Source organism: Girardinichthys multiradiatus, chromosome 14, assembly GCF_021462225.1.
Source record: "Girardinichthys multiradiatus isolate DD_20200921_A chromosome 14, DD_fGirMul_XY1, whole genome shotgun sequence".
NCBI lineage: Eukaryota > Metazoa > Chordata > Actinopteri > Cyprinodontiformes > Goodeidae > Girardinichthys > Girardinichthys multiradiatus.
In genome coordinates this window covers 17,149,385-17,168,442 of record NC_061807.1, presented here as the reverse complement: position 1 = coordinate 17,168,442, position 19,058 = coordinate 17,149,385, and the positions used below count along the sequence as shown (strand labels likewise).

The 19,058-nt window shown below is 41.6% G+C and overlaps 1 protein-coding gene across 1 annotated transcript in view; it reads right to left on the bottom strand.

Moving 5' to 3' along the window:
• The window catches only part of efnb3b (ephrin-B3b), a 117,853-nt gene extending 103,338 nt beyond the window's left edge, over nucleotides 1-14,515 (bottom strand). The window contains exon 1 of the mRNA XM_047385694.1: nucleotides 13,113-14,515. Coding sequence (XP_047241650.1) covers nucleotides 13,113-13,261 — 149 coding nt within the window. The 5' untranslated portion in view covers nucleotides 13,262-14,515. The remainder of the gene's footprint in view (nucleotides 1-13,112) is intronic.
• Between the last annotated feature and the right edge of the window lie 4,543 nt (nucleotides 14,516-19,058).

Genomic DNA, 19,058 nt, shown 5'->3' with positions numbered 1-19,058 from the left:
GAAACACACATTTAACTGGAAAACGTCTGCTGTTTAGGCAGTGGGAAGTTGTTTTAGTTTGACAACCATTTTGTTTTAGTTGTTTTAGTTTGACAACTGTGCATTTTTGAGTTTATCCATAGCAAGTCTGGAACCCAAGACTGAACATAACTTTCTCAGTCTAAGAAAACAACAAGGCTCTCAGGGCTGTTTAACTTTAAGGAAAACAAAGGAGCTTTTTCTGTCGTCATACAAACCCAAAAGCTGAATAAACAACCCAATATACAAGGGAATACAGTTGCTATCTTATTTAACCAAGAACTAAGAAACAAATTGCTTTTCTCTGCTTGTCACTCGGCTCCTTTAATGTTGCATTTCCTAGCGAGGCCAAAAAAACACAATTTGATAAAAATAAAAAAATGCTTTAAATCCTAATTAACCATTGAATAAAAAGCTATCATTAAATGTAATTCTGTTTCTGTCACTTTGTTTCTTTATTTTGGCATTTGCTAGCCACTGATTTGCTACTTTGTAGCACCCAAGGCAGGAATGTTTGAATACAAAACTAATTTATATGTTTATACCAACTAGAATCTTCAAGTTGAAGGTGATTTCAGTTGTAAATTATTATTACTGACATCTTAATTAACTTAACTAATTAAAGGTCTTAACTGTAGCTGAACTAGCTTATCAGCTAACACTAGTTAGCTCTAGCTTTTTTTTAATTGCCCATGGCTCCTTTAATTGTTTGATTGAAATTTTCACTATTTTACTATCTGCTCACCAAGAATTTAAAGGAAAGTGCTTTAATACATTTAAATCAGCAAGTTTAAAGCGATTTTATGGGTAAATTATTATAGGATTACAGTCTGGAGCTAAGCTGTCTTATTATAACTAATCTTAGTAGTATCTCGCTAAAGTTTGCTGTTCATTGCTGCTAAATATATAGATGACTATTTTGATCCATCTTTCTAAATAGAAAAATAAAAGAATGTATTAAAGTAATAACTGTTTTAAAGTGGGGAAAATGTCTGCTGTTTCTTCAACTTGTAGCTAATCGTGAATACTGATATTTGTTCCTTTCACTTAATGTCAGAAGGGCGTCTCTGTATTGATACTAACATAGGCTTACTGTTTTGGAAACTTCTATTATAGTCCACTTGCAGCTGCAATCCTACAATATGGATGGTTACGTCCATATTTTTGGACAATTTTGGTCGAATTTAGGGAAAAATTAAGCTGGTTGCTTCCCCAAGCTTCTATTTCTGAGGCTAAGTTAAAGCTATAAGATTTAGCTTGAGCAAAGCCTGAGATTTTCTTTTTAAAAAACATAGAAAAGACATTTATAAAATGTGTGAATGTAGTTAAAAATTAAAATTGAAAAACCTGTACACATAAACGTGCATACTTTGGCCTAAATGTGGTTGAAAAGTTGCTGCAGTTTACCAAATAAGCTATGCAAGCCAGGCTTTCAAATTCTTTGTTTAAACTTAATTTAAAAAGGACATATGAACTAAAAAAAGTCAAACTTTAAAATTGTCTTGTAGGCTAAATGAGGTAGATGACTGGTTGATCTTGGATAGTCACAATGAGGATGCCCATGTACACGTTTCGTAACTTTGACCACATTTTAAACAATTTTCTTCTCAATACCTTGCAAAAAATGCAACAAGTGTTTTTCAAATAAACATGTGACATGGTAAAGCTTTCCTAAATCTCAGTATAGAGTTTCTACAAACTTAGACATATAAACAATTGTCAGTGGTGGCTAAAATTAACAGAGTTAATTTTCAATCTTAAATTTCCATCATAAACTTGCATTTATGTCAAGTCCACTTAAATTAGGCCTTACCCAGAAACCAGTAAACGATGCATGAATTTTCCCCCTTAAACCATGCCAAGGTCAGTCTCTCCAAAGACTGTAACAATAATCAGCTAATGCCGAAGCCAGATGCTCACTGTATGGTCTTTTAACTCCTAATTAGAACTATGCATACATGTGCACAATCAAGGAACTAAGGAAAAGAAAGTGTGAAGCCTGGGAAAATAATCAATGGGCTGGGAGAATGACATATTGCAAAAGATCTGAAGTAGAGGCCTAAGCTTTTGCTTTTAGGGATAAAAAATATGCTTGTTTATTAGAAAGCCAATCTTCAACAGGACTGCTTGTTATCAACATAGGGCCGACTAGACCAAGACAGCATTTCCCACCAAAGCCTCTTAGCACGAGGATCATCTCTGACCTATTGTGAGTCAATGGTAAAGATTATGTTAAAGCTAAGGTGCTTGGGAGTCCTGGGAGTAATAGGTCTGACACAATTGACTAGACAGCCACTATACAGCCAAAGGACCCCACAAACACACATACAATCTGAAAGGTGTTTTGTAGCTGAGCAGTGAGTAGTTGTTCTGCATTGTTAACACGCTGCTCCCAGGCAGGGTGATTCATGTATGCTTACTTTTTGTGGCTCTTAGTGTTTCTGCAAATCTCAGGATAACAGCTTCTCATGCCAAAAATATAAATTCAAATGGGGTTATTTAAAGCAGGCTCCACCTGTAACCACTTCATCACATCCAAATACAACTATCGGCTGGGTGCCCTTGTGTTCTTTTGACTTTGTGTTTTTGCCATTCCTGGAATTACTTTGAAAGACTGGATTACATATAAGCTATAATAAAAGGGAAAAGATGCTGATAAACTTGCAGTTTTGTAGTGTCGCCATAAAGAATATCTGTCAGAGAATATAATAGAGTGATAGCTCTAAGACTCTAGGGCAATTGGATGGGATAAAATCAATCCCTACTGAAGTTTTGGAATTGTTCAGAAAAGGGTTTTCTCCTTGTTTTGTTCTTTCTGTACTGGTCGCAATGCATCTGTCAGTAAACTGCAGAAAAACAGGACAAAATGCAAATTACAAGACTTCATCCTGAACTAAGGTGAACTCCAAAAATTGATTATAGAGCAGAAGAGCAGCTTTCCTGTGAAAGGAATTGATTTGCCTTAAGGCTAATGAAGACTATCAACACATTGTTCTGGCAGGACGCAACTGCCATTATTTCTGCCTCTCTGAATGACACAAACTTTCTCCTGGTTGTTGTTAAAGTGCAGTAGGTGTTTGGAGTGTATCATCTCAAGGTTACCATCTCAATTGCACTTTGATCCGTTGATCAAAGAGCTCATTCTGCCCTAAAAGTAAAAGAAATTCCTTTAAAGCTTACTAGGTTTCATGCTGGACTTCACAGGGACTAAATATTATGGAACTTGTCTGCAATGAGGAATGAGGGGCAAGCACGGTTGTAGTTGAGCAGGAAGCAGCTAGTCATGGTGGTGACCTACCGATCATCAGTCACTCTCCCTGTCTGAGCTGCGTCAACTTAGCCAGTAGCTTTGTCAAACCCGGACGGCCTCCTAAACCATCAATCTCTCTCCTCAGTCACCCTCCTTTGCTTCACTGTCCTGCTTTTTTGTTCCTTTCTCCAATCCTGTCAACTTCCTTGCTCTCTATCATTTCCTCATCTCGCCCCGACAACCCCCAGCTCCTTCCATTTTTGCCCTTCTGCTTATATCGGTCGAAGATGTTTGCCAAAACTTCAGCTGTGACACGGCACAGCTGTCTACCAGTAAACCAACTCATTTGTCTCTCTTGTGCAGACACACACACATGCTCCCTCCTTAACATTCAGCTAGGAAAGCATTTCGGGCCCATGTCCAATCGCCGCTCTGCGTTGATGTCCGTTGGCAGACAGAGAGAAGGGGCTGATGGAGTTCTGCTGCTGATGAAAGTGATTGGATGTAAAGACCGACAATGGGGATGAGTTCTGGCAGGAACAACGTACCAACTGGTTGATAAGAGCACAAAACATTTGTCTCTTGGTTTGCATTTAACAATTTACACGTAACTGTATCCTGGGCTATGCAAATAAGGACTCAAACACAATGTTGCCTGAGCGGTAAAACAGGTGCAAAAGCACTTTCAAAGGTATTGTTCTAATGAGTCAATTCAGAAATAACGATGGTGCGAACTGCTATTATGACAGGTGTGCCTCAACTTATTGGTTACACATGTTTCAGAAATTTACCAATAGGTGTTGAATGGACGGAGGTTACTGCATAAAGCAGGGTGCAAAACATTTCAACAACACCATCTTTAAATCTATACCCACTTAATCTAGGGTGGCAGTGGTATGGGCGGTCTGGTGCCTCTACACAGTGGTCAATGGTGAGAAATCCATCTATCCATCCACCCATCCATCATTCTCCACTTACCTAACAGTATCAGGATGGAAAACCAAGACATCCTTTTTCCCAGCAACACTCTCCAGCTTATTCAGAGATCCCAGCATGTTCCTAGGTCAGAAGGTTAATGTAGTTCCTCCAGTGTTTTCAGGGTCTGCCCTGGAATTGCCCTTTAGACTGATCTGATGTCAGAAAAAAAGTGAAGGTTGGAACACCGACAGACCTGTAAATCGAGAGCCTGGCTTTTTGGCTCAACGTTTTCTTTACCACAACAGACCAGAGCAATACTTGCAATACAGAAGACAAGACCCCAATCTGTTTCTCCATCAACATCTTAATCACTTGTAAACAAAACTCAAAAATACTTTAACTCTTCTGCTTTGGCCTCCAGATGAGAACCATGGGCTCAGACTGACAGAACGGAGACAACCCATGCATAATAATACACAAACTATACAAAAGAATTACTTTTTTAGGCCATTCCTAATGCCTTTATCTTTCCCTGGACTTTGGCCACTTTTCACCCATTAGCAGTCCATTTCTTGCACCTGACAATGACAACCAGATAAAATAAAATGCCAGGTCCACAAAAAAACTTATTTAAGAAGAAGGAAAAGGCTCAGACTTGACCCGGACAGATGCATCATCTATCAGTTGCTCATCAACTATACCCCTTTCAGTAAATATGTATTTGGGAATCACCTTATTGTTTTCTGTGCGTCAAAGTTAGGTATTTCTGGGTTTTTTAATAAAATCAACTCAAGCAGCTGGAAAACATTGTCTTTTTCACAGACTGTGAGCAAAGTGCCAAAAGATCCAGTTTAAAATTAGTTCATTGCTAAGTTGTCTGTTATGAGCATAAAACAGAACAACACAAGACCTTTGCACTCTTCTGCTGTTAGACACTTCTGGAATCAAGCTGAAGGCAGGTTGAACTGATCTTCCTACGCAATCAAAACAAGACTTCAGCACTTAATAACAGTGTAAACCACCAGATAAGAAGATTTGCGTGTGTCGCACTAAAAACATCTTAGAGCTTGTAAAATCTTAAAACCCGGGTTGGCATTCCTCGTGCAAATATGCACCTGCTGGCACATGAGAATCCAGAAGCACTAATTAACAATAAACGTCCTTCCGCTGAGATGCTGTTTGTTTGGAATGATGCCAAAGACACTGTTGCAACATGAGCCAGATTCAACACAGGGGAAGATGTGCAAAGCAACAAACTGAGCTGAGCAGCAAATAAGGAGTGAGTACATGGATGGAGGTAGAGGTTAAAAGAGTATGAGAAGAGGAAGAAATGAACAATGTGACAGAGGCAGGTTGGCCATCTGTCCTATATATACACATTTATACGAGCTCTCCAAGTCCACCAGTCCGATTCTGTGTGTCCCCCAGTGCGGACGAGGATTGACCTGGCCCAGTCCAAATGCTGCCAGGAGGACTGGATGATCCTGCTTAGGCAGAGCGTGCTGTGAAGCAAGCTAATGAGAGGCCTGTGTGTACGGGGGGGGGCTTCTCCAAGTTCCGACACACAGGGCAATCTGCCCAGTGATGCTGGGACACATGTGACCCCATCAGACCTATGGCCGGGATTACTGTTACCACCACCACCACCCTGTGTAAAGCCTCTATGTGTTTCTGTGCCGCGTTTCCAGGGGGAAAAGAGGAAAAAAAGAAATTACTTGTTCCTGCACGGGGTTCAACATTTTGAACGGGCTCAACCAGCCGTGTGCTTTTAATCTGCTTCATCCTAAACATCAGCCCTTTTAACAATTACAAAAATCCCAAAGTCATTTCAGAAGCTGACAAGGGAGTAAATTAGTTCTCGAGCTAACCCCAGCATATTTACAAGAGTGCTTTATAGCTGTTATGATGTTGATGAATGTGCGCCGCCCCGGCCAAATAAACTTATAATTGAGCAATAAAATGACGAACGATTCCTCCTGGAACAACAATCCATGATGGGTGCCAATAACCTCACCTCTGCTGCGTGTGTGTATTCACATCAACCGTACCTTGTTTAGTATCCTTCCTCAAGTGTGTTCAATTGACGCTTGCACATGCAGCTAAAAAGACCACACACTTTCTTCATGTGTTGAGCAGAGACAAAGCAGATGTTGAGCCCTGTGCCGATTGTTACGAAGCTCGGTGAGGCATGCATATTTTATCTAGCCCCCCTAACTCTGACACCCCTAAATGGAGGTAGTGCGACCAACTTCCTTCAGAAACCATCTTAGCAAATCTGAAGAGATCCACAGTTTAGGTGGAAGAATCTGTTGATTTGGCCTTCATGAAAGAGTGCCAAGAAGAAAGCCATTAGAAGTCATATTTACAGTTTACAACAAGCCACGCACAGCAAAAATGTGGAAGATGTTCTGGTCATATGAGACCAAAATTAAACGTTTTTAGACTACATGCAAAGTGCTATGTGTAGCAGAAAGTAAATACCACAAACTTACACGGTGGTGGCAGCATCATGGATTGGGGATGCTTTTTTAAGTAGGAATGGGGAAACTGATCAGATGGATAGAGTTAAACGCAGGGCAGTGCCAGCAAAAAACCTGCAACACGCTGCAAAGGACTAGTGACAGAGGCGAAGGTTCACCTTCTAGCAACCCTGGAGCTACACTGAAATTGTTTAGATCAAGGCATATCCTGTGTTAGGGTGACCAAGTCAAAGTACAGACCTAAATCCAATTAAGAATCAGTCGGAGACTTGAAAACTGATGTTCAAAGATTATCTTCCTTCAATCTGACTGAGGTTTAGATGGATTGCTAAGAAGAATGCCCACATTTGTGTTGTTCTATCACATAAAATCAAAATGTAACATGGTAAAATTTGTGGTTTTAATACGACAAAATGTTAACAGGTTCAAAGCATTTAAGTACTTTTGCAAGACACTATGTACAACTATGATAGATCTGTCTCTTTCACATCTATTTTCACCCGACAAGTTGCATACCTGCCCGTCCGCCTGCCCCGCAACGCCCAAAGAAAGGAAGAAATTAAAAAGAAGATATTGCAGCCTCTGGCTTTACTTGGCTTCTCTCCTTTTCCTCCTTCTTCTCCTGGCCTTTCTATCCTGCCACATCAGCTGAAACTTATTTTCACAGCTCCTGTTGCTCTCAGCTCGTAAACTCAAGCACAATCCTCTTTTTCACCAAAAGGGAAAAGAGAGGTAGGGGGAGAAAGGAGTCTGGGTTAACAGGCAGCTTGCGCAAAGTGGTTCTTGTTATTTTAGTCCCATTCTTTCTCCGACTCTCTCCCTTAAAGAAACTACCAAGTAGATGTTGTCTAATTAAATCGCCTAAAGAGATGAGCTGCAGGCACTTTTAAGTCAGTTATAATGTGGATGCAAACGTAATTCAAAGATGGGTGGATTCCACACGGGTAAAAACAGGCGTGGAGTTTCGGATTTTAGAAAGCCACACCATGGAAGTGACATCCTGTTTGACCTGCTAATACGTATTCCACTTGATGTGCTCGGTCTCAAAATGCCCTCACCATCCAGATATTTTCCAGCTTCCTTCTGTCTCCTTCTTTTATTTCTCTTTTGAGTTGAAACACAGCCTAGTTATAGGTAGCCTTTTATACAGCGCCAATTAGTCGCTGATTAATGAATTATTAAGAAGCAAGTGAGTGGATGGTGGGGGGGGATTAAACTTTAATGTGGATCTTAGGGGTAATAGTTGTATTACAAGTCACCGCAAGCACTAAGCACTAAGCAAGGAGACCGTTTACGATAATCCACAGCTGTTTTCTAAAGTACGGAAAGAGAGGGAGAAAAAGAAAGAGCAAGCAGATGCTGAAATTAAACTGGCGAAAAAGCCAAAAGGACAAATAGCCATAGTTTGTGATCAAAGAAAGACAAAATTCTCTTAAATTTCAGTTAGATTTTCCGTTTGTAGCTTTGGGTTTGTAGGGGGTCACCTTCCACCCTAGCGACTGCTCCATCATTACACCACCACCGCCCAAACTCCCGCGCTATGATGTAAGATTCGATCTTTCATTAGGGCGGCCGTGTAAGACCAATAATGGGAGATGCTGAGATAAGGATAATGTATGTCTGAGCCTCTGGTGTTGGTGGGGGGGTCTTCCCAAGGTGATTGTTCTGGTTCAGTTCCCTCTTCCTTGAGCAGAAACTGTATTGGCACTTGAGACTTAACTGCTATTGATTTACTTAGGGTTAGGACTGTCTCTACCTCCTCTCCTCTCTGCTCTGTCTTCTGTTTTCCCTTTTCTCTGTTTATGTTCCTCCCTGAACACCTCTGTCTCTTTTCCTTTCATTCAGGCTGTTGCAATTTCCATGGAGGTCAATAAAAGGGTGGATGCAGCACTCTATGACCCTAATCTTAAGTTTACGGCTGATGTTATCGACCAGGCGGATGATGTCTTGCGGTAAAGGTGACGCCACGGTATCCATTGGCTGGGAGGCTGTTTCCTCCAAATACTGGATGTCCATGAACATCTGTCTTTTATATGGTTATTTCAATTCCTTGTCTTGTCTAGCTCAAAAAAAGATGATGACATTGAGACATTTTTAGTGAATGTATCCTGTCCAATGTAGCCCAAAGTCAGGCTTGGTAGGCCCATTAATTAAACCAAACAACTTTTAGAAATCAAAAGACACCTTTACTTTATTCCTTTTCACCTTTCACTTTTCAAACACATTTCTTGCGGTTTTTTATGTTTTTTTAACTACACTTTTACTTAAATCATCATGTGATTCAGATGTAATCTCAGAATGTGTGTGATATTTGAATAATAAACATGGAAATAGTAAGATGTTAAACAGCTAGAGCAATTTTTTACATTTATCTGTACTATGGAATAAACACCAAGAGGCTTATCAAAAATGTTACTAAGACTTCATATTCCGCCTATATGTAAAGCGGTTTTTGTGACTTTTGAGTCTTGTTAACCAATAATGTGGTAAATTATTAAACAAAAAGAGTGGCTTGTGGCTTTATATATACAACGAAACAAAACCCAAAAAGGTGCGTTCTTTCAAAATGTCATGAAGACTGAAAATAAACACTTAAAATACAGTGATTTTTGAGATTTCTTTGTCTTGTAAACTGCAAAAGTGAGAATTGCTACACAGGAAGAGGTGTGTTGATGCGTATTTGTACAACATAAAGTCCAAAAAGCTAGTTACTGCAAAGGTTTACGAAGTATTGACAACTGCTTCAAAGTAAAGGAGGTAACATGAATTTGTTGGTATAGAAAAAATCTGCTTCCCTCTCAATGTCTTATGGTCTCATTACTGCTGTATAGCTTTTGTGTACCATTCTTTCTCAATAGTGACTCCTACAGTTTAGGAGGAGAGTTACACAAACGCTAGCACTGACTTTGAGCTGATGTCATAGCTCCTTCTGTCCATGACAAATAAGCAAGTGCATTCCCACTTTAAATTTTTTGAAATGGTGTCATTCATTTTTGTGCCTTCACTCGTTTTGTTCCAGACTTTTTAAAGTATGGAAACAAGCCATCTGCCACATGATGTTTCATAATGACCATGCGTCAGTTTATACCCAACTTAGGAATGTTTTGGAGCCTCTTTACCAACAAATGTAGCTCATAATCTTCTGTAAGGAAATCTCATGTGACTCTGTGAATAAATATTATTGTCATTTTTAGCCACTTTTTGCCTTGCAGACATATTTTCATTTTTCCTCGTCAGCCACATTTTTACATAATGCAAGTAGTCTTCCTATAATGTTCCTATAATTAATCAAAACTTTCTAAATCAGAATAGAAATAAATTGATATGAAATATTTAAGTGCACAGGTAATAAATGGAAGTAAGCTGAGAAGAAATGACAAGGTGGCAAAGGGGCATATTCACCCAGAGATGTTTTATTTACTTATATGAACATTTATTTATCATGCATTGCAGTATAAAGGCATTACAGCCACAGATGGCTTTCTTTCCTACATCACCTCTCTCATCCCCAACACATTTTTTGTTTGCATCACTAGCTGCTGCAGTGGCATAATTAGTAGCTGGATGTGACACATGTTTTCAATTTGCTACGTCTGGTCGTTGCACCGATGGGAGGGAGTGAAAGAGTGAGGAAAAGACAGAGACAGACGGAAACTGACGTTGAAGGGGGAAGGGGTGGGGGCCTGAGAGAATATATAGATGGAGAAGTATAAAGGCAGCACAAGAGGTGGTTTGAGGTGGTAAAAAGAGGGAAGATAAGGTGGAGGCAGTCTGAAGGTGGACGGTCTGCACTTTGAAGCTGTGCATTGAGAAAAGGTCTAGAGGTTAACAATGTGACAGTCCATTTGCTTTGCAGGCAACATGTGAACCATACATGCACTCACTCCGGCACCTGATTGATACAGGCTTCTGCTCCTGCTTGCTCTTGGCCTCGTTTCAGGGCTAAAAAACAATGAGAGGTGTGGGTTCTGGATCTTATCACTTCAAGATGCACACTATTTAAACAAGGAGCGGCTCTCGGCATATTTCAGCCCTGAGCAAAAAGCTATTTCACCCCAGGGTTAGCCGAAGCTAAAATATAGTTCTTGTCAAGTAGGTAGAAAGGAGAAACAAGCACATAAAAGTATGTAAAAGCACCAAGAAAATAAACTTGCAGAATGACTAAGCTGATTAACTATGAATAGTAAGCTCCATGAATAAGCCTCATAGCATACAATAGGCTTTGTACTTTGAATATATGAGTGAGTAAATCTGCAGGAATGACTGTGAAGTCTGGCGTCTAATTGCTAGTCGGGCCCGTCCGCTGAGCCCTGACATCCACCAAACGATAAACTCTATTAGGAGACAATGGCGTGGAATCACCTGTAAGGCCTCAAAAAGCCAAAGCTCTTTGCTTCCTCAGTGGAAATTACCCTCCCGTGTCCAGCTCTTACACTTCCCTGTTGGGTGAATCCACCCACTGCTGACAAAAAGCCCTCATTAACGGCTTCGTGCCTCACTCCACAGCGGGGGCCCACGCACGATCGCCTCTGCGAGGAGAGGAGGTGGTGGAGCTCGGGGCAGGCTGTGGCCTACAGCACATAAAACCTGTTAGTCCCCCTGGAAAAACAAGCCTCCGGCATGGGTGTGAGCTGAGGATGGTTTTGGGGGTTTGCCATCGCTGTCTTTCCACAATGAAGTGTGTAATGTAGGCACATCCACCAGCAACACGAGCTATTCAAAAGCAGCGTTCCATGCAAGTAGTTTTTCATCAAGCTGGAAAATATCTGCACTCTAATTTATTCCCAATTTCACCTCCACACAAGCTGCACCCATCCACTACCACCACCACCTCTCCCTCTGCCTCTTCCTTCCAGGCCAAGCCACCACTCAGACAAATTGACAGAGCTGCGAGGAAAGCGGTGTCGGCGGTTAAGGCTGGACAGGGGAGAGGTGTTTAAAATGGTATTTTCTCAGTCTATAATGCCTGACGCCTCCACCAGTGGACGGGGGGGCACAAATGAAGAATGGATGCCGAGTAGGTGACGCATGGTGTTTAAGAGCTGCACTGGCAGTCAACCTGGGCTTTAATCAAGGTCACCCAGCAGCAGCAATTACAGCATTATACGCATCTTTATATCTACAAGTACCAGGGATTTTTCCGCGGTTTCATTGCTAGCACTATAAATCCACCTTTTTAAATATCAGACATCAATACATGTATGTTTTTTGGATATGAATTTAAGGAAGGAAAGGGGAAGCAACAATGAGGTGCAACACTTTTTGTATTCATTCACATTCCTTTTTGACTTTTCCTCACTTTGCTTGAGATATTTATACTAAATTAAGAAAGTTGGGGCTATGTTGATGTTTATTTTGCTTTGCATTGCTTCAATCTGGCACAAAAGCATCATAAAACTCCTGAAATTCGAATATGGCTAGGCACGAACTGCTTACCGGTATCAAACTACACCAAGGTTTCTAAATGTTTTCATTAAACTGAATCTTTCAGTTTGAAATCTTTGTTGCGACATTTCTGTTTCTTGCAGCCGCATAGAGCAAAGACTAACGTAACCCTCCCCCACCTGTTGCTGATCTCAACTGGATAGCTGGCTGAAAGAAGGCTACCACACATTTCCCTCATTTACAAAAACACAAACAAATTTGGCTATTTAGAAAAATGTCTTCCAGTCATACCTGCAGTTTTCACTACATTTTATGTGCATAGTAACCATGCAGGATAATGAACTTTAGGCTGCCCGACAAGTTTTCCAGTCAGAATTCTGACCTTGAAGGAAGTTCTACTTGTATTTCCATCTGGGAACCCACCATAAAGAGCTTAATGGCAAAAAAGTATCAAACATTAAATATTTTGTAAAATAAGCACCCAAAATACCTGCTACATTTTATATTTTTTAGCCTTTGCATCAAAATGAAAAAATGTTGTAGGTAACATTAGAACAAATGAATATTGTGTTATTTTAGCAGCTGTATGTAATTAAAGGGTTTCTGTTTTAAATAAAATCACATCATGTTTAAGGAAAAAAAAAAAAAACTTAAAACTTGTTTTTGTGTGCCACGCTAAGATTATCAGCTGCCACCCCCCTTTGACAACTTTGTAGAGCCGCCTCTGCTTTCCAAGAGGAAGATCCTGCACCAGATTCCCAATGATGGACATGAGCGGGTCAGACTGATGTGTGACGTTTAAAAGACAATAAAACCCGTTATTAATAGATTGTTTGAGAATGGATGCGCAGTAAATTACGCTTAACAGAGGCTCTGCTTGAGGAAGGCCTGCTCTCCAACTTTATCGTGCATGTCATGTTGCATCAGTGATCTCCTCAGGAGTTTGTTAAATCCGCCTCGTAGCTGAGTTACATAAATTCGAGCCTGCATTTTGAAGGACTTAACTTTTTTTAATTAAAACTTTGTGCTTAGACCTGCTGTTAAGTCTGCAACAGTCTTACCTTTCGTTCAGGGAATTCCAGTAGATGGGCTCCATGTTGCTGGCGGTCGTTCCCAGTAAATCCAGTAGGAATACCAGCAGGATCCACAAACCATTCCCGCTCCTTCGACACGCCATCTCAACCCTGACACCAAGCATGTGCGGCCCCATCTAAAATAAAGCAGCAATATTCGCCAAAGGGCCTCGCAGAGCTGCTCTTTTTGCAATCAGACGCTTTAAAACAGTCGATCGGCCGATCAGGATTGAAGGTAGAAAGAGTTAAAGTGGAATTAGAAAGCCAGCCACGCACAACCACATGGATCCGAAATGTTGGAAATAAGAAAAGAAAAGGCTTAATTTTGCAGGGTTTGCTCAATCCGTGCGTCCTGATCTCCAAAATCGTCAGGTTCTTCTGCGCACTATTTCAGAGCCATTCCCATGACTTTCCCATTAATTTCACACCACAGTTTCTCCAAAAAACATTTGGGCACAAGCAGATCTCCACTGAGTCAAAGATTTTAGCAGATTATCGCCTCCAGAAAGCAGGTTGTGAAGCCTTTTCTGTGCGCCCTAATTGTCTGTTTTCCTGGCTGAATAACGTTCCCTTGTTGTCTTTGGCTCTCTCTGTCTGATTTCTCTCCCATTACCTTGTTCTCTCACCTCCCAGGATATCTGGCTCAAATGAATTTCAGTATTGTCAGTTTATTTAGGAGACGGAGCCATAAAAAAAGAAGAAAACAGCTGGGAAAATGTTTAAAATAAGAAAGATGCTACTTGTATCCACGGCTCCATCTCAATAAAAAGACGTGTTGGTGCTCTGTGAGTCGAGTACAATCCTTTCTCTTTTTTTTTGCCAGAAAATACACAGGCTGTAAATCCACAAATATTTTTGTTTTGGGATGAAAGCAAAATCAAGATCCAACTCGAAAATTAATCCGAGAGCAAATTCAGGGGATAAAACTGGTACGAACAAGCCACTGAGCTAGAAAAGCGGGTACATACTAACGATGCCACACACAGGCCGGCGTAAAACTTGTGAAGTGATGAAGAAAATAAAGATGCGACTTGGTGGGCATCAGTCCCGCCTGAAAACGCACGTCTTTCCGACGGAGCGCATCGTTTGGAGACCAGAAACGAAACAGCCCGAGGTGCGCTCTCCGTGCGTTATCTCCTCCGTCTGTGCGCCTCAAAATCCCACCGGTTTGACTCGCCCTAATGCTCGCAGCGCAGTGACAGAGCGACTGGCTTGTTTGAGAGGAGGCGGAGGAGGAGGAGGGGAAAAGGGGACGTGGATGAATGGAAAAAAATCCCCATCCTCCGACTGGCAGGCAGGCAGGCAGGGCGCACTGACGGAGCGCAATTCTTCCAGGCTTTCTGTGGAGAGGGGAGGAGATCGGACCTCCTTCTCTCCTCCTTCTTTTTAGAGTTTCATGAGACCCCCCCCCCCCCCCCCCCCAGACTCGGACCTCTGGACTCCCAAGCGCTGTATTCTGCCTTCTTTCAGACACTAAAGAACTCCCCGTAGTACGCACACACATCTATTTTAGAGACTCACCAATCTGCTGAGCAATCTGACTGAAGGGTAAGAGCGCCCTCAGTGCGCTTGTAGAGCATCACAAGGAGGGTTTTATTGGGCAAAATGAACCAAGTTACATATTCAGAAGGAAATCATCAAATATAACAACCTATAGGAGCTCTAAATGTGATTCAACCAGGCTGTCCGGTGGATCAGTTACTGGAAAGCGGTGGTGCTACTTTAGGGTGGATTTGGGTTAATTTCAGGAGAAAACGGGGGGGAAATGAGATCATGATGGGAAATCCATGTGTAGCCAAGTCTAAACAGGGAGAAACTGCATGTTTCAGGATGCAGGGGAGCCTCTCCATCCCACAGCAGCAGCAGCAAGGTGATGAGCTGGGTGACAGGATCTGCCGAGGACCACACACACCTCGGTTCACTCTGAGCCCCCTGTCTCACCACTAATACCATTTCACACACTAACACACTGGAGACACGGGAGGACTATCAAAGCTGTGGCTGCACTGCCCCCATGTGGCAATCTTTGCGCATAAACAAAGACGGTCCATGTTGGATCAATTTGCGGTTTTTGTGTTTAAATCGGTGGAATAAAATGATCCTTTTAAATCTGACATCCCAAGTCTTTGATGTGAAACTTGAGGAAGTTGCTTTTCACTTGTTTTTTGAGGCTTCCGGGAGTAAGATCACCCCGGTTTAGACAGCGGTACAACATCAAGGTAAAAAAGTGCCCTCCCTTCCTTGGTCCTTCCGAGTTCCGGCTGCCGCAGTGGGCTGATGCCTGCCCGGCTTGTTGGGGGATCTGGGCGGCCTTTCTGCCAAGGGTTGGTGGGGGCGCCGGGGAGACTGGGTCCCAGTCTTGGCCTGCGCGGTGGGGGATGGCGGTGTGGCTGGGTCAGGGTTGCTCGGTGCCCCATGTCTCACCATGTGCCTCTTTGACCTGGAGCTGCTGCTCCTCTGCAGCTGAATCCCCCTGCCCTTTGCTGCATTGGGTGCTGTGTGTTGCATCCTTTTCTACCGTTCTAGTTCTGTTCAGGTTACTTGTTCCTGTTCCACTTGTTGTACATTCATTTCCAAATTTTGGTTTTATTTATTAATTGATAAAACGTTTTATTTTCACATCGTTTTCCCATTGGACACATCCTTTTATCTCCAGTTAGGGACTGTAACGCAGAGCATCTTATTTTATCTGCTGATCTAATAATTAATTGCTTTTCAACCTTTTCTTTTAATCATCGCTTGAATAATAAATAAAACAATTTAATTTTACATACATTTCCTGTCTTTATGCCCCTTCATCTCCTAAGACACATCAGCGAATGTAACAATTTTAGGGCTCAACAAAGATTGAAAACCAATACTTCTGTGACCAAACACAAATCCGATCTATAGACCAGTGTAACCTAACCGTCCCTTTTGCAACTAAAGGGAGCAAAACCTTAAATTGTATGTGATAGACCAAAGCCAAACGGAAGGATTCTTTACATCCCTGTTTCTCATAAGACATCAAGGAATGTAACAATTTGGGGGCTCATCCAGGATTTGCGACCTTGGCCTTGATTAAAAAACAAAACATTAGATTTGTTTTTGCTGATCTAATAATTTATTACTATTTAGATTTTTCTTTGATTTAACACTTGATTTAATAATAACATGTTATAGTATATTTTCTGCAGGCACACCCCCACATCTTCTGGACATCAATGGATGTAACAATTTTGGGGGTTGATATAGGATTTAAAACCTGGGACATTTGCACCCTAAAACAAGACCAATGTAACCTGACCTTCCCTTTGCCAAATGCTGTTTTAAAGCAAAACAGTTTTATGTGAGTGATTGAATGTTTACAATGTTTACCTTCATCTCCAGGACAACATTGAGGGAATGTAACAATTTGAGGGCTCAACCAGGGTAAGAAACCGGGACATCAATGCTAAGACAGCATCAGGACATGTAACAATTTGGGGTTAATCTGGGATTTTGAGTGTGATGGCATACATTAGATAAACAAAACTGTAAAGCAAAACATCTGATTTTATGTCCAGAAAATCTTGACTATGTAATGACATATTAATAACCTGCAAATTTTCTCGTTTGCAAAGAGATTGTAAATGACTCCTGAAAAGTGTGAGTAAAGTGCTTGAAATAGATTTTTGGGAGGCTGATTCCCACTCCCGCAGGCACTTCATTAGTCAGGTGATCCATCGGATACCCGAGCTGCAGCTCAGTGCAATAAACTCTAGTTACATACTGAGAGAGGGGAAACAAGCAGAGGAAAATAGTTCCCTTTACATTAGCAGAAGAGGGGTAGAGCTCATCTCATCACCAACACCTCCTGCAGCTCCTGCACGGCCTGGAAAAAGAAAGTGAAGAATTAGCGGACAGTTTTGTATGAAAAAAGGGTTCACCTGAAGCTGTCGTGCTCAAGGGCACAGCTGCAAATGAGTGATCACAAAGCAGAGTCTGTTGGCTGAAGGATCAATGCAGACAGCAGAACTGAATGTAATTGCTTGCTTAGAGAAACAAGAAACAAACACAGTAAGGACGTTTTAGAAATCAGAGAAAAGGAGGGAAAAAATAGAGCAGACATGTAGCTGTTTGTGTTTCACTGCCCTCTGGAAAACCTTGGCAGGGCTGCTGACAGAGCTAAATGTAGCAGAGGAAGATAGACCGGTTTAGAGACAACAACAGTGGTTCAGAGGTGGAGCTGGCATGAAAAACAAAACCTCCCGCTCTGTCTGAGAATCTGACTGTGTGGGAAAACCAGCTGACCCTGTGCGTCTTGCCGACTTGTTGGTTGGACCTGAACAGGTTGATGTGTAAAAGGAAGATGATGCTCACACACTGCTGGTATGTTGGGTGTTTTATTAGTACTCATTTATTCAAGCTGACCTCATTCACTGCGCCGACCTTCAACTCTTCTTCATAACTGCATCACTTCTCTCTCTTTCTCTCTCTCTGTCCCTGGTGAGTCTGGCTGTAGTCTGCTCCAGCTGCCAGGCTTCACCACACACACACACACACACACACACACAAAAACGTTTACACAACCAGCATGTGTAGCTTAAAACCAATTACACTAAGTGCATAGCTGATATGAAGCAGGCATTGTAAGAATTAAGGTTAAAGGCGTCCACACAAACATATCCAGCTCGACACAAAGCCCCAAGACAGGAAAACATGCACCCTGGTGGGAATGAAATTCACACCGAGGGTGGTGCAGGTTTCTGCGTGCGGATATGGGTCGTTGTCAGGGCATGACAGCCCCCGATCCCCTCACAGCTGATAGATCTCAGCTGCAAGTCTTTATCCTTCAGCATCTGTCGATCCTTGTGAGCTTCCTCCTTTTCCTTGCTCTCAGACACACATACAGTATTTGCAGCATTAAAACACTCCTCTGCTGCCTGAACACACATAGACACACACACCTCCTGGTGCTTTCCTGTGACACACAGCGGCGGGGGCAGCGGGGGGATTAAATAAGGCCGGGGGGGCGTCTGGGCAACATGTGATGTTCAGATCACACGGATGGAACGCACTGAGTGGCTCACAGATTCTGCATCAGAAAACATTTTATCCTGACTACTGACTGCTCACACATTTACCTTCATTTGCATACTTAATGTGTCATTTTTGATATGCGTTTTTCTGAGACCACTACCACTTTAAAAACGTTGGTGCTTTTTTTATCAAGAAAGCCACTGTATAGATTCCTGCATCTCAATAACTGAGAATATCATCAAATTTGAATTGTTTCGCAGAAAATTGCAATATAACATAGGACCAATAAACCTGGGTTTTAAACATAGAAAGTTTGATGTTATGGCCTAAACCATCAGGGGGAAGACTGCTGACTGGACAGTCTGGTCATTGACTTCAGCAGGGAAGGTTAAGACAAAATGGTTCAATGCTAGAAAGTTTGCCCCTTAATGGAGTGCTTTATCCGATCAAACAAAAACAAAAACGTCAAGTGGAAGGAAAAACTGTGACAGAGTAAGGTGGGTTTCATTGGTTTCATTAATTCATGTGCTTCATTGTGGTGAAGCAAACTATAATGGATATATTTTGATTACTTTGACATTTATGTCTCCTGTCACACTTGCCAGCCTTTATTAGGACACTTGTTCAATTGCTTCTTCACACAAAAGACAAAACAGCTAATCAGATGTTAGAAACTCAATGCATTTGAGCACCTAGATGTGGTGAAGATGACTTGCTGAAGTTAAAACTGAGCACCAGAATTGGAAAAAAGGGGATTTAGGTGATTTTAAACATATATCATGCTTGCTGGTATTTGATGCTGGTTTGAATATTTCAGAAACTGTTGATCTATTTGAATGTCATGCAGAAACATCTCTCGGATTTACAGAGACTGGTCTAAAACAAAAACAAAAATATCCAGTGAGTGTGGAGGAAAATCTCTTGTTGATGTCC